Source organism: Equus quagga, chromosome 2, assembly GCF_021613505.1.
Source record: "Equus quagga isolate Etosha38 chromosome 2, UCLA_HA_Equagga_1.0, whole genome shotgun sequence".
NCBI classification, from domain to species: domain Eukaryota; kingdom Metazoa; phylum Chordata; class Mammalia; order Perissodactyla; family Equidae; genus Equus; species Equus quagga.
Genome location: NC_060268.1, coordinates 4,220,798 through 4,238,837, shown reverse-complemented (window position 1 = coordinate 4,238,837; position 18,040 = coordinate 4,220,798). Strand labels below are relative to the sequence as shown.

Sequence of the window (18,040 nt, the reverse complement as noted above, 5' to 3'; positions counted from 1 at the left end):
GCCACAGTGAAAACTGAAAGAGTAGCTTCACACAACTGTCATATCTATGTATGCCCCAAATTTCATACCTGGTTTCTTGATAATTTCCATTCTTATCTAATCAGGGTAATAGGTACCATTAATAGAACAAGAAGGCAAGGCTACCATCAATAAATTCCTATTACACAATGTGTCTATCAGAAATCAATAGTGCTGACTTTCCTGCACATTCACTGGACAGTATGCGATTGAAGGATGCGGTCAATAAAGTGCTCAAAGGGTACAATTTAGCAACTGAAGCAGAGTGATTGAAAGGAGCAGACAGAAATGCTGTTCAAAACATAAACTGAAGCAGATGACTAAACAAGTGGGCATACCTATTTTCCACAGCAATAGAACAGTTGAGACTAAATCAAGAGTATGTTTTTATCAGAAAAGAGAAAAAAGTGGCTCTTAGAACAGACTTTGTGGAAAATGGAACCGGAAGGAACAGCTGAAATCCTTGTGATGCTTTGGAAATAATTGCCACAACAGCAAACCAAAAGTACATGCTGCATCTCTGATACTCTGCTGTCCACTACTTGCCAGCCTGCCGACCTCCTCTCTCCTTCCAGGCCCCGTGACAATACTCTAGATAGCCTACTGCTGTCTAGGTGACTACACAGACCTTCTCCTTTTCAGACTTAATTAAAAGCCCTCATGAACCAATGTGGATTTTTAAAATTATGGCTGGTTGTGGCTCACAGGGCTCTATGATACTAACAGGGACCAAAAGGCTACGTCTTAGACACACCACAGAGCATTAAATCCTAGGAGCAGAGTGGCTAAAGTCAGAGGATGCTTTAAAAACATGAATATATAGTCTTTTTTTGTTTTTGTTTTTGTAGAGAAAGATTCACACTGAGCTCACATCTATGGCCAATCTTCCTTTTTTTTTCCTCTCCAAAGCCCCAGTGCATGGTTGTATAGCCTAGTTGTGAGTCGTTGTAGTTCTTTTTATGTGAGCTGCCACCACAGCATGGCTACTGAAAGACAGATAGTGTGGTTCCATGACCAGGAGACGAACCTGGGCTGCTGAACTGGCGAGTGCAGAACTTTAACCACTAGGCCATCAGGGCTGGCTTATAAATATGTTAGCATGAAGTTTTAATAACAATCTGTGTATTTCATCATATCTGAATGTCAGGGGGAAAAGCATACATTTATGGCTCACCCAAAGGAGAGTTGTTTACATTTTACCTGTTCTTTAAGTTGGAAAATATAGTCTACAACTGTTTTTTGATTAGATAATAATCAACTGCTATTTTCCTAATAACGTTTTTTTTTTTTTTGAGGAAGATTAGCCCTGAGCTAACATCTGCCACCAATCCTGCTCTTTTTGCTGAGGAAGATTGGCCCTGAGCTAACACCCATGCCCATCTTCCTCTATTTCATTCCTAACAAAATTTTTTTTAAAAAATGTATATTTGCCTGCTACTAATTAGTACGCTTGATTTTAAGAAAGGGTAAGAACATAAATTGTTTAGATTTCCTCATTATAGAAGTAAATATAATACAAAAAGGCTTTATAAAGTCCAGCTAAACTAGAGCGATATACATACTCACTACTAACGTGTATATTAGTAATATGATAATTTGCATTCAATGAGTACACAATATTTGATTTTCACTTATTTTTCCCACTATGGAGAAAAATCTGGAATTTAGCTGTGATTTACTATTTCTGCTGGAAAGTATAGACTAGTAGAGTCTATCACCGATGCTTTCAACTAAATAAAAAGAAAAAAGAAAATCAAAAGGCTAAAGGAGATCTTGGACATCCTCATTGCTTTCTTCACAAAGGTTATGTTTTTAATCTAACAATTACCAGTACCATAAAACTAAGAGCCTTCCCTTTGCCAGGGAATATCGTCTTTAAATATCACCTTGAAATATCATCTCATTTAATCTTTCCAACGCGCAGAATGAGGCAAGGTTCTTCAGGAAAACTGACACTCTGAAGTGCCTTAGAGCTTGAAGGAGAACAGGGCCAGGGATGCATCTTCTCTTGAGTGAGACTAAAGGCCTCCTGCCGTGACTTTTGTATAGGAAATATTGAGAGAATGATGTTTGCAAAGATTCCCTTGAATAGGTGCGTTAGGTCCAGAGATTATTTATTGGCTACAGTTTTTCTTGAATAGTAACATCAGCTCCATGTATAAAAAGACAACAGCACAACGAGGTGTTAATCTCCTCAAATTCTGTAATCCTGAACCTTGCTTGCTTGGACCTTGGGGCTCAAGAGGAGCTGTGTACATAACGGTTGCATCTACTTCTTTGCAGCCACCTCATTTAGGTTTTTGTTGTTATTGATGTTATCTTGCAAATAAAATGAAATCTTAGAATGAATGTTCTCTTCCCATAAATCTGAAGCCTGCCTCAGAGCACATTATCAACAAGACTTAGCAGAAAAGCAATTTTAAAGAGTTGAAGGAATTGGCCACATCACTGTACAGTGGGGAGGGCCAAGATCCACACCCAGGTCTTTCTCACAGATGTTTCTTTATGGAGAGGTGCTTAAGGCCGTAATTTCAGCAACATTAACAATTGGCATTAAGACTAGTATTTTATATGGAGGAAGGCTGGATCGTAGATTTAGATCACTGGGTGATCAATCATACTGGTTTGCCTGGGATTAAAGGGTTTCCAGGATGTGGAACTTTCATTGAGTCTAGGACAAACTGTGATGGTTGGTGACCTCAGAGATGACCCTTGATAGAATATATCCTAGGATTTGGAGTGAATAAGTAATGGGATTAGCTACACGCATTTATGGAAATTACTGTTTCTTCATCACGAGAGCTAGTAATCTGTAAAGTCAAATTTGTCAGTGAATGACCATGGAGATATTCTATACCACAAGTTATGAGTGCCAATCTCAACAACCACGAAGGAAGCCTAAAATGCATTTCTAGCGACTGAATTATTATCTATAATAACACAATTCTTAGAAGTTTCGCTAGAATAATAGAAGCTTGAAAAGTACTAAGTCATGGCCTACAAACTCATAACCTAGAAGCAGTGTAAAATTAAAACTTAACTCTTTTCAGGGATATGAAAAATTCTAATTCTTTAATTTAGCATATCCTCTGTCAACCTTCTGAAAGAAATACTATAAAACACATGGTTTGAACTTCTGTACTCTTATCAATAACTTTTAGATTGTTCATTTATAATCAGAGTCTAGTAGCGTATGAAGAATAACAACCAAAGTTCGAAAAATCTGATCACTGAATTATTGACTAAAACACAGACTATTTGATATGCTCCAAATATCTGTGTTAAGTTGTGAGACATTTCAACAATTTACATCCCTTTCAGTAAATATGATAACACCGTCTTTCATTTGATTAACAGAGTTTTTTATCTTCTTCTGTGTTTAGTTGTCCACTGTGTCTGGGTTATGATGTCTTCTGGGAGAATTAATAGTCTATGAAGAATATTTTATATAAGAACTCATAGTCTAAGAATAACCTTGGAAATAATGACCCTGAAAAACTCATGGCTAGGACAACAAAATGCACAGGTGTAGGGAGATCCCAGTAACATGCAAACTTCCTGTTACTATGGTAATGGAATTTTGGAAAATCTGGGTCACCTTGTTGCTCTGGAAACAGCCTCAGAAAGACCAAAGTTGAAGCCCCATAATGACCATTGCTTCTGTCTCCAGATTCCTGGCACACTCATCGCCTATATTTTCACATTTTTGAAGCTACGTTAATGAGCATAGGGCATATACAAGTTCAACGTCCTTAGTAAATGACTGAGCTCTCAGCTGAAGAATCTGTTGAATAACAACAAAATTGCAAGTTTCTTCAATTTTCCTTACACGCCACTATTAATTTCACAAACTAATATTTTCTATTTCTGTTAAACGTTTCTGCCAATAATAGTTTAGATGGAAATATGTCAGAACATGTACTCATTTCTATAGATTTTTCTGAGAAGTATTAATATTTAATTTACCCACGGATAATAGTAAGTCATAAAATGATTATGAATTTATTTCAAGATTAGTCATCAATGGTTGAAGCTATAGATGCTATCCTAGCAAAAACCCTCAGGTTCTTGTCATTATCTCAGCATGACTGCTGATGGTATCAATTTTATCCCTTCTTTCTATTATCTAGATTAACAACCCAATTATAACTACTATTTATTGTATATACTATGCACCAGATACATTTAAAAAAGTTTTTGATTCAATACCATTTACAGCCTGCAAAACCAAATACCATGGGTCTTTGTGTCATCCCCACTGTAGGGAGGGGAAAAAGAAGCTTAGAGAAACTAAGCAGCATCTCCAAGGTCATAAAACCAAGATTGGACGCTTAGACTTGTGAATTTCAAAATTCATGCAAAACAGTTACAGGAAACATCTCATTCTATAACGATGGCATATCAACAATATTCTAATAACATTTTTTTTGTGTTCTGTTGGTGTCTCTGGTAGTAAACACTGTTGCTTAGAAAACCTTAATTATCTATGGTAAATCTATTAAGGCATTCATATTCCCAATACTTTTGTGCAAGAGAAGATGATTTCTTGTTTTTTTTTCTTTCTGCTGTTTTTTCTTCTGTTTAACATACCAACTTCTCCATCATAAAAAAAGAAAATCAGAAAAAAAATGCACAGGTTCGCTGATACATCATTTGTGATCCTTTTTCAATATTTTGACCATGCTTTAGAAATTCATAATGATACTATTACAAAAGTGATGTTTGGTTCTCACTGAAGTTTCATTTTGCCCCCTTCCTTTACAGCTGCTTCTTTCCTATTTCCCCAGAGCCAAGAATATAGGGCCACAAATGCTCACAATGCAGTTCCCTCTTTAACTTCAGATTCTACTGAAGAATAGGCTCTTTTTTTAAAATGGCTGACTCATTTTCCTGCTTTGATTTAACATATAAACTTATAGCTGAAATTTAAAAGGAAAAAGAATCCTAAATGCAAAGGCCACTTTTCAGTCATTTGAAAGTGTTATGGACCGAACTCTGTTCCTCCAGAATTCATTTGTTGCAGCCCTAACTCTCAATGTGACTGTATTTGGAGATGGGGTTTTTTGGGAGGTAATTAAGGTTCAGTGAAGTCAAAAGATTGGAACTCTCTAATCTGATAGGGCTGGTGTCTTTATACGAGAAGGAAGAGGCACTGGAGTGGGGAGCTCAGTCACTCTCTCCCTCCGTGAACCACAGTGGAAAGGCCACAAAGAGGAGGCAGCTGTCTACAAGCCAGGAAAGAGAGGCCTCCCCAGAAATCAACCATGGCAGTACCTCAGCCTGAGACTTGTAGCCTCTAGACTGTGAAAACATCACTTTCTGTTGTTTAAGCCACCAGTCTGGGTATTCTGTCATGGCAGCCCAAGCAGACTCACCCATGAAGTCATTGTATTTGCACCATGCATTTCTTACAAACCTAGACAATCTTTTTGCAAAGCTGTGATTATTGGTGAAATAACATATGTAAGTTCTAATAAATGGTGCTACTGATTGCCTAGGTGCTGTGGAGGTCACCTAAAGGCAAGATACTCAAATATCCACATGGCTAAAAGAAAACTGCATGAGCTTAGTACTCAGGTGCAGATCACAGCAAAATTTCTACTGCCCCTTCTTTTTGCACTTAAACTGGCTATCTATAATGGGCATTCCATTTTGCAAAAGGAAGTGTTTATGTATTTTTGTTTCATATCCACAGCTATTCCTATAAAACTCCTATAACTGAAATATGATTTTATTTCTCATAACACTTCGATAAGTTAAATTCCTCTAAACAGAGGAGAGAACTACCGTGTGAATAGATCTCAGCATACAAAAAGTTTTCTATGGAGGGTCATAGTAATTGGTTGGTGTTCATATTACAACTTCCCTACGAGTTATATAAAATACTAGGAACAGCTAATGGTTATCTAACCTAGACAACAGAGGTGTTTCCTAACCTTTATTTTCTTCCATGATAATTTATTGAGACAGATTGGAGGAGAAAAGAAGAAGAAAGAGAGAAATAAGGGAGAGAGGGAGAAAGAAGAGAGACAAAGGCTTTCTCCTATTTCTATAGTCAGTCATACTTTGCAACCACTTGGTTCCAAGATGTAATACACATTTAAGGAAGACATTTAATTAGATAATTTTTGTAAATGCTAAGTTTGAGCAGACTGAATCAAAGAATCTATATAATTAAGTAAAATTAGCCCCACCTATCCCATTTCTTTATAGAATTCATCATAGTCTCACAAGCAGGTAAAAAATATGTTTTTCATCCTAATATAAGTAACCTACTTAATTCCTATTTGCTTTTGAAATCATGAGACATCAAAGTGTAAGTGCATAAAATATATTAAAATAAATTAAATTTGTTTTATCATAATTCCTATGTGCCCTCATGTTAGAAATACACATAATCTGAGAAATTTAAAATGGTTTATATTTAAAATTACCATAATTATGATAATTTAAAAACACATCTATATTTATTAACATTCTAAATTTACAAATCTTAACAGGTTCATTTTAACAAACTATGAAAAATACGGCTACATTAAAAATTTACCAATCAAGAGCAAATGTACTTTCTCTGTTGAATGGGGGTAGGAGAACAGCAGAAACAACGTTGAAACTCTACTATAGCCTTATGTCAATTGGTCAGGGAGTGTGCATGCCACAAAATAAATAAATATAACACTTTATGTTTTGTACAATTCCATGGATCGCCATGATGCAGTCTACGACAGCTAGATTAGGTACGATAAATAATGAGACTTCTGTGACAGGAGATTTTTCGTAGCATGCCAAGTAATCAACAGGGTCAACAAGTGACTGGACACTCCGTGGCAGACACACAATTATGAGCTCTACTCTAATGCCAGCTCAGAGTAGGAAAGTTAAGAAAACAAATCATTGGTAAATCCATAGATGACACTGACTTTTAAAATGACACCTAGGTACTGCTTTTCTATGTGGTTCTAGAAAATTGATTTTTATTAACAAAAGTTCCTGTTCACAAAATGGAAGGGTTCACGGAAAAATCTGACAACAAAGACAGTGTTTGTTTTCCAAACTGATTACTTATGCTTGTTTAAAGTGTGTACATTGCCCAGTCATTCCCCAAAAGGTTTAATTCAGTAGGTAAGGGATGGGCCCAGGAAATCATAGTCTATGATGCAGTTGTTCTGCTGGAAAAACTTTTAGAAATTTTTGCCACAGCAGACATTGTGTTCGTCTTCAAATGCTGTGTCACTTTGGCATTGTGTAAATCAGGTCAACAGACTGATGGCACTTTCAAAATTTATTTGTACCAAAAATACATTAATTAGTCAATTATTTGATCTCCCTCACAAAAAATATTTCCAAAGTTTCACTTTCGTGAACTGATTGATTTACAGATGAGATTAACCAAATTATAATATTTATAACAGAATATTCTCTCCCTCAATAAATTACACATCTTCCTTGAAGTTTTGCAAACCAAGAGTTAAGAATCTGAGCACTTTATGTCATTTAGAGATTCACAAGAGTGAAAACCAAAAGAGCACCTGAGTCTCACAGTGATGATGTTGATGCTGACTTACGATCTTCTTCAGTGCCAGGAAAGCAATGAACTAGCCCATATGCACTTATTCGTCAGTTTATAGACCTGTTTGCATGAAGATGCTGAAGGCCTAATTTATTCCCGGTGCACTTGGAGAGCAACCTCAACGATTTCACCTGTTTGAAATGCACAAACTCTTCCAGCTTTGAGCCCCACCAGATGGGAGAAGTGCTGAAGCAAACCTGGTTGGAATAAGTAAAGCCCCAGGCCCGGGACGTGCCTGATTATAGTCACTGAAGAGTGCCACATGGTGCTCGCTCATATTTTTAAACCCAATTATTTACAATAACTCTAATGCTCATTTTGTACTGAACATCAATTTAAAATTTGTGGGCGATAATTTATAAAAGGCGATAATAGGTTATTTTGCTTGCTCGGTCTAGATATACGGTATGTTAGCCTGAAAAATAAAGAATGAAAGAGAAAACTGAAGGGTTAAATAAAACAACCACCTGGCAGTGCTCCTGTGCTCCCCATAGGACAGAGTCAAGCCTCTGTTTTCTGGGCTGGCAACTGTTATAAATCACCTCAGAAATAGTCACTCAGCTGCTTTAGGGGACCTCAGGAACTTGGAAGTCTATCACCTCTCTTGGTAATCTCCTTTCAGCCATGAGATAAGAAGTCCTTATGCATTCCTAATAAAATGCTCTGGCTGAGAATTAAGTTCATTTTCCTCAGCTCCACAACACTTTTGAATAGCTAGTCAGTCTCCTATTTAAAATAACTCTACAAACATTGGGATCAACCTTGTCCCCATCCTTTATTAGCTGTGGGACACTGGGAAATAAAACCATACATTTCTGCAGCATGAAAATATTAAATATAATCTTACTGTAGCTCTTAGTCTCTAAAGAAGTTTTGTTTATGTTGATATCGTTCATTCTCAAAACAACCCAATGAGGATATTTTGATGGCTTCAGGCCAAGTTTGTTATGCTTCAGATGATAGAAAAAGACATGATAAAAAACATCCACCTACTTACATCCCAGGGGTTATAAAGATAAACGGAGATAATAAACATGAAATACTTTTAAAATTAATAATGCACTACTCAAGTGCAAGGTGGTAACATAAGTACTAATATATCCACTATTGTGTTCTTCCTTATCCCACTGCAAGGCCTTTACCCATCCCATAGGACCTACGTCCATTTTATTTTTACTTTTTCTCTCAGGATAATGTGTCTTTTAAAAATACATTAAAGAAGCTAAGAAAAAGAAAATTAGCTATAGTAATTCACAAAGTATTTCATGCCAAAAAGAAAAACATAATCATACCCAGTTCTTATACGTGAATCTCTCATTTTTATTTCTCAATTTTCTATTTATTCTTTTTTAAGTGGTGAGATTATTAATTTTTATGTCTTAAGCCCACTAGGTTTTTATATTTTTACTTTTTTCTGCAGCATAGTTTCCATCAAGTCTTTCTCATCCTTATTGGTAAAATTTATTTTTCTCCCCCTACATTCTTCTTTTACTTTCCTCTAATGACTTTCATCTGGTACACAGTAGAGTTTAAGGCAATTTACATTTTAGCCAATATCTCTACGCCTATTATTGCTGACCCATAATAGGAACTCAATAAGTTTCTGAGGAATGACTGAATGAAAAAATAAAAGAATGAGCCTTTCAAAATTTCAACAACATGATGAAACATGTGTTGATGAATCAACGTATAAGCACACATTTTTTTTTCATCTTCCAGTAAAGTCCTAGGATTAATCTTCTCACCAGATGAGCCGGATAGAGTTGCTGACTAGCTCTTTGTTGGAAGAACCAACAAAGTGTATTCCACACGCTTTACGAGTTCATGAAAAACTGAGGAAAAGAAGAGGGAAGGGATTTGCTCAGCCAGATCCAAGAACTAGGAAGTGGCAGATTCAGGACCTAAAGCGAAGCCCGCAAAAGCCCACGCTTTTCCAGCTTTTGTTAATGGGAGAAGGGCTTTTACAACTCTTTATTTTAATATATTTAATAGTAAAAATGTATATTAATTGCCACTGAAAGTTTCCCCAAACCAGTTCAGATTCTGATTTATTAAGGTGATGCTTCATTCACAATCATACAAAAGATAGTTCATTCACGTGCTCTCTCTTTGCTCTCTCACTGGCAATTTCTTCTCACTCTGTTCACAGTGATTCTGTCTATATCACCAATCATGGGCTAACTTAAATTAGAGTCTTGCTAATGTTTTGACATTTTCTACAAAAATACTTTCCTAAAAACACCTACCTGAAATTACCAATTAGCTCTCTTGACTTGAAACAGAGTAAAAGAAAGGTTCTTTCACTTGGCTTTGGAATCACAAAACACTGGTAGCAATTTAGATCATAAATTTTGATTTCTTTGAATAGGATACAAGCTTGCTTGTGACACTTATGAATACAATATTTTAAGGAACTATAATTTTGTATGCTATATAAACAAACATATTACATGGGAGTATGTTGCAATTATATTTTACCAAAAGCTTTTCAGACATCACAGAATTTTCTGGGGAACAAAAGGTGCCTTGTTCCCACATATATGATAGCAATCATGTGGTCTATAAGAAGGTTAAAAAGACTTTTTTAACATTAGTTGTGGATAAGAGACATAAAAGATTCAGAGAGAGGTCCATACCCGTTTTGTTGGAAAGTCTAAATGACACCATCTTATCAGGAATATTACAGACATTCCTCACTGAGGCAGTGCAGCTGTAATTAGCATAGTCCTGAGGGCGAAGATTCTTGAGTTTTAAGATCTTTGTTTCACCCTGAAAATGTAGAAAAGGTCATTAGAAAAAGCCAATGGTAACCAAAGTGAATGAATTAATCAAGGCATTATATTGTATTAAATCTTATCATTATCAGAATATAATGGACTGTCTTATTCTTTTAAGGAAATGACCTAAATTAAAAAAAAAACACACACACTGCATTTAAAAATACTATTGTAACGTGCCTGGAGATAAAAACTAATAGACTACAATGAAAATTCATAGCGTTTTCTTTGCAAACTAGCTTCCTAGGGGGAAAAAATCTATTTCTAGTGGTAGTTATGCAAATTATTATGCAAAGATCAGAACAGTGTACTTAATAATGGAGTTTATTCAACAAACACTGCAATCTATGCAGACTTCAACGTGAAATGTTATGAAAGAAAAGGATTCTGAGGAAGAGCCAATAAACAAAGCACTGTTGGCAGAACAAAGTTAATGAAGTCAACCTAACGATAGATAACTAAATGTATATACATAGGTATTTTGGTGTATGGCTCAACCACACATGACACATCTAAAACCGCATTAAAGAAGCATGCATGAACATTTCTACATTATTATTGTTCTTGTTACTTCACGTTCAGGAGTTAAAGGTCCTGGTCTCCCAGGTAAGTCTGCAAAATTGCAAATACACTTAAAGCAAGCAAGTGGCCAGAAATATCTTACAAGCTCTTGATGAGCCAGGAAAGACCATGTAAAACAGTGAAATTGTTCAAAGGTAAAAAGAACAACATTGAAAAGAAGAACCTCCTGCCCAATTCAAATTAGGTCTCCTGGGATTTCTTTACCTTCTAAAGTCATTAATGCACCTTCTCAAAATACTTCCTCATACGTAACTTACTCATCGAGAAGGTACAACAGCATCCCAAAGGTCTCATATTTGGTGCAGCTATTTTCAAATTGTTAATTTTTTCCAGATAATATCTATATGGAACAACGTGTTTCTTATATCTTACTTAAGTAGCATCACTCGCATCCTAAAAATTGCAATACTTCCATACTCTCTTCAGGAGGATGGAATACTTAGTGACTTTATGTAAAGATGCTGCCTGTTCATTGGCAAAAAACAAAGCTTGTCCACACTCAGGCAGGCAGAGTTTTCCACACGTGTCAAGTGAATCTCTCCTTCAGTGTGCACCGGCTCTGCGGCCATGATTCCCCTCATTCGCTCGAAAAATTTAGTCTTAAAACAGTCACACCTCTAGCATTTTCCTCAGTGGGGTAAACAACAATCTCTTATCTTTTAATTTTTCTTTAGGAAACACATTGTATTTCTTCTATACAAACAAATGCAAATACACCTCACACAAATGTACACAGAGTCAGCGTGTGTGTTTCTAGAATTTATATTCGAAGCATGTTCTCAGTGTATCACAGAGCTCTCATTTATATTGACTATATGGGCAGCCTAGAAAAGTGTGCTTAGTTAAAAAGCATGGTTTAAAGAAAATGTTACACCAGAACCAGCTGACTCAGACAATTTTTGAAAGAGATGATACATCTTACCCTCCTACCTCTGTGACTGTTATCGCTACATTTCTTCACTTTTTTCCCGCCTCTCAATACTTAACTGTTGATATTCCATGTAATTCTGTTTGTTCCACAGTCAACCTCACTTTATAAAACTCCCCTTGGTGTTCTGATCCTCACTGATGAATTTCTACTACAAACCCTAATTTCCTGCCCTCCTCCTCAAGTCTGTTTCCTGAATCCAGAATCCTCCCTCAAGTTTCAGATGCACATGCCAAATTGTTACATCAGTATATCCATTTTGAGGTCTCACAGACACCTAAAACTCGACACAGCTTAAATTGAACCTCAGTCCATTCCTCTACATCTACTCTTCCTTCTTTAATGAAAGGAATCCTAGACTTTCAAGGATTACTTCTCATTCACATTTTCAGCATCTCCTTCTCAGTGAGATCCTTTTATTGAACTTTAAACAGGGTCAACCTTGACCACTCTTTTTATTTATTTTTAAACTGAACGCTCTAAATCCTGTGTTCAGCTGAGAAATTCCTGATTGTGCTTAGCACAGTTTAAGAATGCAAGCAATCACATGATCTAATCCAGAACCAGGATTTTTCTTAATATGCAAATCTGATCACACCATTTCTCTGCTTAAATCACATGAATGACTTGCTTTTGTTCTAAAAAATAAACACAACAGCTATTAGCGTATGATCTCCATTCTACACGATCTGCATTCTCCTCGCCTGCCCAGTCTTATCTCATTCTCTTAGCACCTTGTGCACATCCAGCTTCCTTCCGCTACAGACCCTTTGCACATGCCTGGCTCTTCGTTTCTGTATTTCTAATCAATTTCATTTCAGTTTTAAATCCCAACACTCCTCACTTCCACAGGTAAGCCTTTCCTCCCTGTCTGGAGAAGGAGGAATCTCTTTTCATGAAATCTGCTTATATCCTTTTATGACACAGTCTCACTTTCCCATTTCTTTTGGTAATGGATTTATTTTCTGCCAGACTCCTCCCCTTGCCAGTAAGTACCTGTCTTGCTCTGAGCACGGTGTTCCAAGCACCTAGCACAGGCCTTAGCATGGGAGGACACTTTAAATGAACACTGTTCAATTGAAAGTACTATAATTACCTATCCTTCACCACTCAGGGATTTGCTTTATACATATTTATTTTTCCGGAATCTGCCAGGCACTTGATATGAACTCAGTAGATATGAATATATGTAGTCAATATTCTAAAAGCAATCATACACTGATTACAATTCTCGAATATATACAAAGGATGAACAGCGTCATTTTGATACATAGTTAATGACAAAGTCCCTTTATTCTCCTAGAGTTAATTATATTCTGCCAGCAATTCTTGTTTCTGTTTCCACTGACAAATTATTCTGTAATCCATATTTTCTGGATACTATTTCAACACCCCACTGAAATTGTACCTTCTGATGTCATTAATGATGCTTTTGTGTTTGAATTCAATAAATATTTCTTTTTTATGGTTTTCTAATTCTCTGCTTATTTCTAATACTTTAGATTACCAATGCAACTTTGACAGCCCCTTGTGTGTAGGTAATTAATTATAAATATAATAATTTCATCACTTCTTGGTTGATTTCCATTTCATTTTCTATCTATTGTACAAATTTTAGTCTGTAATCTTCTACTAATATATTCCTAGTGGAATCTGATCATTATCCTAGTTTCAATTAGCATCTATGTATAGACATCTGACAAATCTCTAAACAACAACAACAAAAATCACACTTGAAAAAAACCACCAATAGTATGGTAATCAGTAAAAGCCTGCTTTTCCAAATTTTTCCTGTAGTTTTAGTTACAATGTTTGCTAGCAATTACACTCTTGCACTTGCATTTTTCTTCCTCTGGATCTCTTGAGATAATCTACCCTGGTTTCCTAATTCTCTTTGACCGTTCTTTCTCTTGCTGTTGTTCATTTGTTGACTTCTCTTATTCCCGCATTACCCAACCCCACAAGAAGGTCCACTTCATACTTTGCCAGTGGCAACATTAGACCTGTCTCTTCTGTTTCTAGGTCATAGTTTTCTGTCTCTTGGTTCTCCCCTTAATCTCTGTGTGTGTGTCCTTTCCCAAGTCTCTATCTGCACCTTGAACCTCTAGCCCCGTCTCATGTTCTCTGATAATGGCCTGATGGAGACTTTCATCAGTGGGGCCGACAATGGCATATCACGCTCGATGAGTGCACTGTTCCACTCACTCACACAGAGCACCACTGCAGACAAATTTTCTCTTCTGATATTGTTAGTTTTTCAGGATAGCCCCCATCATTCTCCCCATAATCCAGACTGAGAACTCATGTCCTCGTCCCTCTTCACCGTTTCTCATCAGCCTACAGTCAATGACATCGAGTGCTTTAGATTAGTCTTGGATTTTCCTTCCACAAATGGCCTTTGCTTCCAATCCCATAGGCATCATGTTTGCTTTAGATCCTCATCCTCCATTGAGTTAACAAATATTGCTTGAGTACCTCTTTTGGCTAAGGTGGTATACTGCCCGCTGTGGAGGACGGCAGCTCTCCTTCATCCTAATTGTTCTGTGTGCTGCCAACAGGCACGGCTTTGTCGTGTCATTTCCACCCTAGAAAACCCTAGGCAGCTCTCCTTCTCTGAAAGCCCATTTAGCGTGTCATTTGAAACTCTGCGTAGTCTAAGGAAAATTACTTTTTCCTTATTCCTCACACAAACTCTTTAGTCTCATCAAATTAGTTTCATCACTATTTTGAGGTATCGCTTTACAATTTCCAACTCTGCTATTTTTTAAGAAAACACTCCTTATTTCTTGATATGAATCTTTTTCTGTTCCCATCTGAACGTAAGCGCAGTTCAAAAGAATCTGTACATACTCTGTAAAGTCTTTTCTGACCTCCTAAATTAGAAGGGAATTCTACTCCTTTGGAAGTTCTATTGCATTTTTATACCATAACATCTATTTATAGCTCACTACTTAGTGTTTGGTTATGAGTTATCATTCAATGTGTTGACTCAGGTTCCATAACTGAGTCATGAGGCCCCAGGAGCAGAGCATCCTGTACCTCTCACCACACCTCGTAGGGAGCGTTTCAGATCCATTGCTCAATAAATATTTGTTGTACTGACAGGATATACCTAAAATGTGGTCTTTCCACCCATCGTATTCTCCAAAGAGAAATGCAGTCATAATATATAATCATAATGACTTTTAAAAATAAAAGATACAAAAATATAAAATCTATAAAAATTAGACTTGGTTTTTCCTCACTAAGCACTCTGTCCTTGGCTTATATCATTATTTCTTGTATCATCCTCATTTTTCAGTCTTTTCTACACAACGTGTCACATTAATAATCACTCAGAAACTGATTTTTTCTTTGTAATTTTTCTACCTTTAAATATTTGCAGTTGGACTACTAGACCAGGTCCATGGTCAACTCTTGTGCTTCTCCCTGCTCTTTGTAAAAAATAAAAATTATACCATAGAAAGTCAATTCCTTTCAACTTTATCCTGGCCATGGCACTTCCTGTCTATCACATTTTAAGAAATAGCTTTAAAATTAACTACAACCATAGAGTGGATGACCTGCTCAAAGTTCTGTTTTTCCATCTTCATGCTACTAAGAGGGGAACGATCTCTTCTGCAAAAGCTCATCAAGCTGTACCCTTAGGTTTCAGGTACTTTTCTCTACGTATATCACACTTCAACAAAACACATTTATACAAAATTAACTATAGCCTTATTTCAGTGAACAGATAATCATACAGTGCAGACTCCACACAAGTACTTTCCAAATGCTGGGAACACAGAGAGAAAGACATGGAGCTTTATGTGTTTGGAACCATAAATATCTAAACAAGACAGAGAATGATCTATAAAAGTACTAAGTGCTGCCAAGTAAATCAAACAAGACAACGTGATAGAAAGAAATGGGGATGTGGTAAGGTGCTTGACATAGGACACGCTGGGGGGCTGGGAGGCATCTCTAAGGAGGTCACATCTGAGCTGACACTTGAATAACTGGAAGGCTATTTGGAAGGGAGTGACACAGTGTGGTACACATAGAGGGAACCATGACTGAGGAGACCTTGATATGGTAGTAAGGCTGACCTGTTGAACGGGTAGATAGAAAATCAGTATGACTGGAGTGTAGAGCAATGAGAAGCATGGAATGACATAAAATTGTGGCATTTGGAAGAGATCATATTAGATGGGCTATTAGAGGAGGTTTCGATTTATTCCAACACTACTTATTCTGTGTTTAATGCCACGTGCCTCATCTATCCGTTTTTTTTCCACCAAGGCTTGCCTTCTCTTTTTGGGAAATATCTTAAACATGATTTTTATCTACCATAACTGTCTACTCCACCAAACAACACACAACCCCTCATTTACTTTGAATATTACTAGACAGCCATTATTTCAAGAAAGAGTTTTCAAACTAAAAGCTCTTACCTCTGAGACAATCTCTAAAACTGTGTTCTTCCTACATGCTTTCTCCTTTATTTTCTGAGTTAATATCTTTTGTCTATTTATATCAGTAATATTTCTTTATATGTTTACACATGTTTCCTGCCATTTACATTATATATTTGTATTGGCCCTTCCTTTTCCATTATATGAGATAACTTCACTTCAAATTCCATCTCTGCCATTTGTGCAGTGCATGCTGCCAGCTCAGCAGAGACTGGCGACTAGAAGAGACAAGGGCCAACTTGTTGTCTTATACATAATGAGTTTTCACTAAATATTGTTCAACCATATTTACTCTATTAGTAGTAACAGGAACAAAAAAAATCTTAACATTAGGGTAGGCTGAAAGATAGATTTATGAGGCAGAGTTAGGGGCCATCCATAGAAGAACTGAACAGTCAGTTATGAACAAGAGAATGTAAATGAAAAGCAAACCCCAAGGGAAATACTGAAGACAACCAGGTATATCTGAAACACCAGGCATGAAGCTCCGGTCACAAAATTGCAGAGGTCACTTTTCTAATGGATGTGTTCTTGAAATGTCTTGTGTATCTAAGTTTTGGTGCTCAGGAAAGCTGCCAGTGTTTATGTCCAAAAGTATAGAATATAAATTGGAGAGTAATATTGAAATTTTAAGGCTTAAAAAGAGAATTCACACTACCCTTTGAGATGATTCTCACACTTTAAAGACCAAGTATGGCCTAATAAATATAAAGGTTTGCACACAGCGTATCCTAGTTAATTCTATGCAGAACAGTGTAGCCAAACAGGCACATGAGAAGGACAGATAAATAGAAAAATAACTTTTACTGTGAACTCTACATCCGCGATTTCCCAAGGGTTCAGCTATCATGGGAATGGAGAGCTACAGTGGGTGAGCTAAGATGATTTTTCTTGTAGTTAGAAAACAAGGTACCAAGATGTGTGACCCTACAGGACAGTCACCTAAGCTAACACATAAGATTACTCTACGCAGCACGTCAGAGAGGGAGGGGGATACCACAGACAGTCTACCGAAGGAACACAGACAGTAACAGGCAGAGGGTGGGAGAATTTGAACCTTGCCCACTTAACTAATTCACTACATTCAGGCAACGGTGAGGGCATCCAGGCTGACCCACTTCCTCTCAATAAACAGCTCCCAAAGCCCAGAATACTTTCAAAAAATATAGCATAATGCATAACAAAACAGAATATCAATATATGTGTGCACATATATATGCTAACAAATGGCATTTATGTGTACATTTAAATATATATGTATATATATTTATAATGATTTAGACTTTACTACTTATAACTTTTATCACATAACATTAACTTTATTTTCTTACTCATATAAATTTAATATTCTGTGATATTGGAAAGCTTTTTGCATGTGAATTTCCCTGATTTCTAAAAAGAAATTTTCAGTTGATTATTGTCTAATTGTATAATTAGTCTAATTAGCCTAATTATAACTAATTATGTAATGGATGTAAATATGTTCAGTCTTGTAATTAGACGGTGTAATTACAATACACAAGATGATGTCATGAACATCCTTACTAAAGTTTTAGAAAAACAGCAAAAGTAAGTGTAGTTTGTAAAATCTGAGTACATGTTTCCACGACATTCACAAAACTATCTGCAACACCTATATTTAAGCTTGCAAAGCTACTTTTTTTTTAAATAAAAGAAATAAAGGGAAGGTATTCTATATATTAGGCAGTGG

General features: G+C 36.4%; 1 protein-coding gene across 3 annotated transcripts in view; it reads right to left on the bottom strand.

The window, feature by feature from the left end:
• MDGA2 (MAM domain containing glycosylphosphatidylinositol anchor 2) overlaps positions 1–18,040 on the bottom strand; it is a 778,429-nt gene that overhangs the window by 268,696 nt on the left and 491,693 nt on the right. For all 3 annotated transcript variants that reach the window (XM_046652130.1, XM_046652131.1, XM_046652132.1), the window contains exon 5: positions 10,225–10,357. In XM_046652130.1, coding sequence (XP_046508086.1) covers positions 10,225–10,357 — 133 coding nt within the window. The remainder of the gene's footprint in view (positions 1–10,224; positions 10,358–18,040) is intronic.